The sequence below is a fragment of the Vigna radiata genome, unplaced genomic scaffold (assembly GCF_000741045.1).
Source record: "Vigna radiata var. radiata cultivar VC1973A unplaced genomic scaffold, Vradiata_ver6 scaffold_411, whole genome shotgun sequence".
NCBI classification, from domain to species: Eukaryota; Viridiplantae; Streptophyta; class Magnoliopsida; order Fabales; family Fabaceae; genus Vigna; species Vigna radiata.
In genome coordinates, this window is record NW_014544153.1 from 8437 (window position 1) to 9719 (window position 1283).

The 1283-nt window shown below is 56.1% G+C and overlaps 1 protein-coding gene across 1 annotated transcript; it reads right to left on the bottom strand.

Moving 5' to 3' along the window:
• Window positions 1–228: 228 nt before the first annotated feature.
• On the bottom strand, window positions 229–932 carry LOC106755450 (ctenidin-3-like; the record flags this gene model as incomplete). The annotated part of the gene is made up of 3 exons (XM_014637611.1): window positions 736–932; window positions 615–637; window positions 229–499 (listed from the first exon to the last, which is right to left on the bottom strand). Coding segments are annotated over exons 1-3 (491 nt in total), but the record flags the coding sequence as incomplete, so codon positions are not given.
• Between the last annotated feature and the right edge of the window lie 351 nt (window positions 933–1283).

The following is a 1283-nucleotide window of genomic DNA, read 5'->3' on the forward strand; positions in this document are numbered from 1 at the left end:
AAACATTTCTTGTACCTATATTTTGACCGTAGTCGTCATTTGGGGATTCAAAGAGTGCGTTGCAGTCTCTAAGTCTAAAAAACCAAGGCTTTCAAAAATATCATAATCTTGGCACTAAGCAACAACTTAGTACAATCTCACCACCAAAAATAACTTGCACCTGTATTTTGACACTACTCCTCATTTTTGGAATTAAAGAGTGCATTGCAGTCCCTAAGTCTAAAAAACCAAGACTTTAAAACATTTCCAGCACCATCGTCACCACCTCCAGCACCACTACCACCGTTGTATCCGCCACCACCAGCACCACCCACACCACCACTAACACCTCCACGACCACCCCCACCACCACCCCCACAACCACCACCACCATCACCACGACCATAACAACCACCACCGTTGCCGCCGCCGCCACCACCAGCACCATCCTCACAACCACTAACACCACCACCCCCACCACAACCACCACCACCGTCGCCGGCATGACAACCACCACCACCTTAACTAATAACACCATAACGACAACCACAATCATCACGACCACCACCACCATCACTGATGAAGTTGCTCCAGCCATGAATGTTGATATGGAAGCAGCGGAATGAAGATAGGACCACCACCGCCACCACAACCACCACTACAACCACCACAACCAAAACCATCACCATTAACACTACCGTCACCACCAATACCACCACTCCCACCGCCGCCGCCACCACCACCACCACAACCAACGTAACAACCACCACCATCACCGTCGCTGCCATCGCCGCCGCCACCACCACCTCCACCACTACCACCACCCCCAACGCCACCGCCGCCGCCACCACCACCACCGTCACCACCGCCGTCGCCTCGGCCGCCTCCGCTGCCTCCGCCACCTTCGCTGCCACTACCACCACCAACACCACCACCATCACCACCACCACCATATCAAAAACCACCACCCTAATCACCGCCGCCACCGTGACCACCACCACCACCACCACCACCACAACCGCCAGCACCGCCACTGCCGCCACCATCACCACCACCACCAGGACAACCACAATAACCACCCCAACCACCACCACCACATCCACAACCACCACCACAACTGCCACCACCACAACCACCACCACCACTGCCACCACCACTAACACCACCACCGCCATCGTTACCCCCACCACCACCACCACAACCATAACCACCGCCTCCTCCACCACAACCACAACCACCACCATCGTTACCACCACCTCCACCACCACCACCGCCACCACCACCGCTGCTGCCACCACCACCAC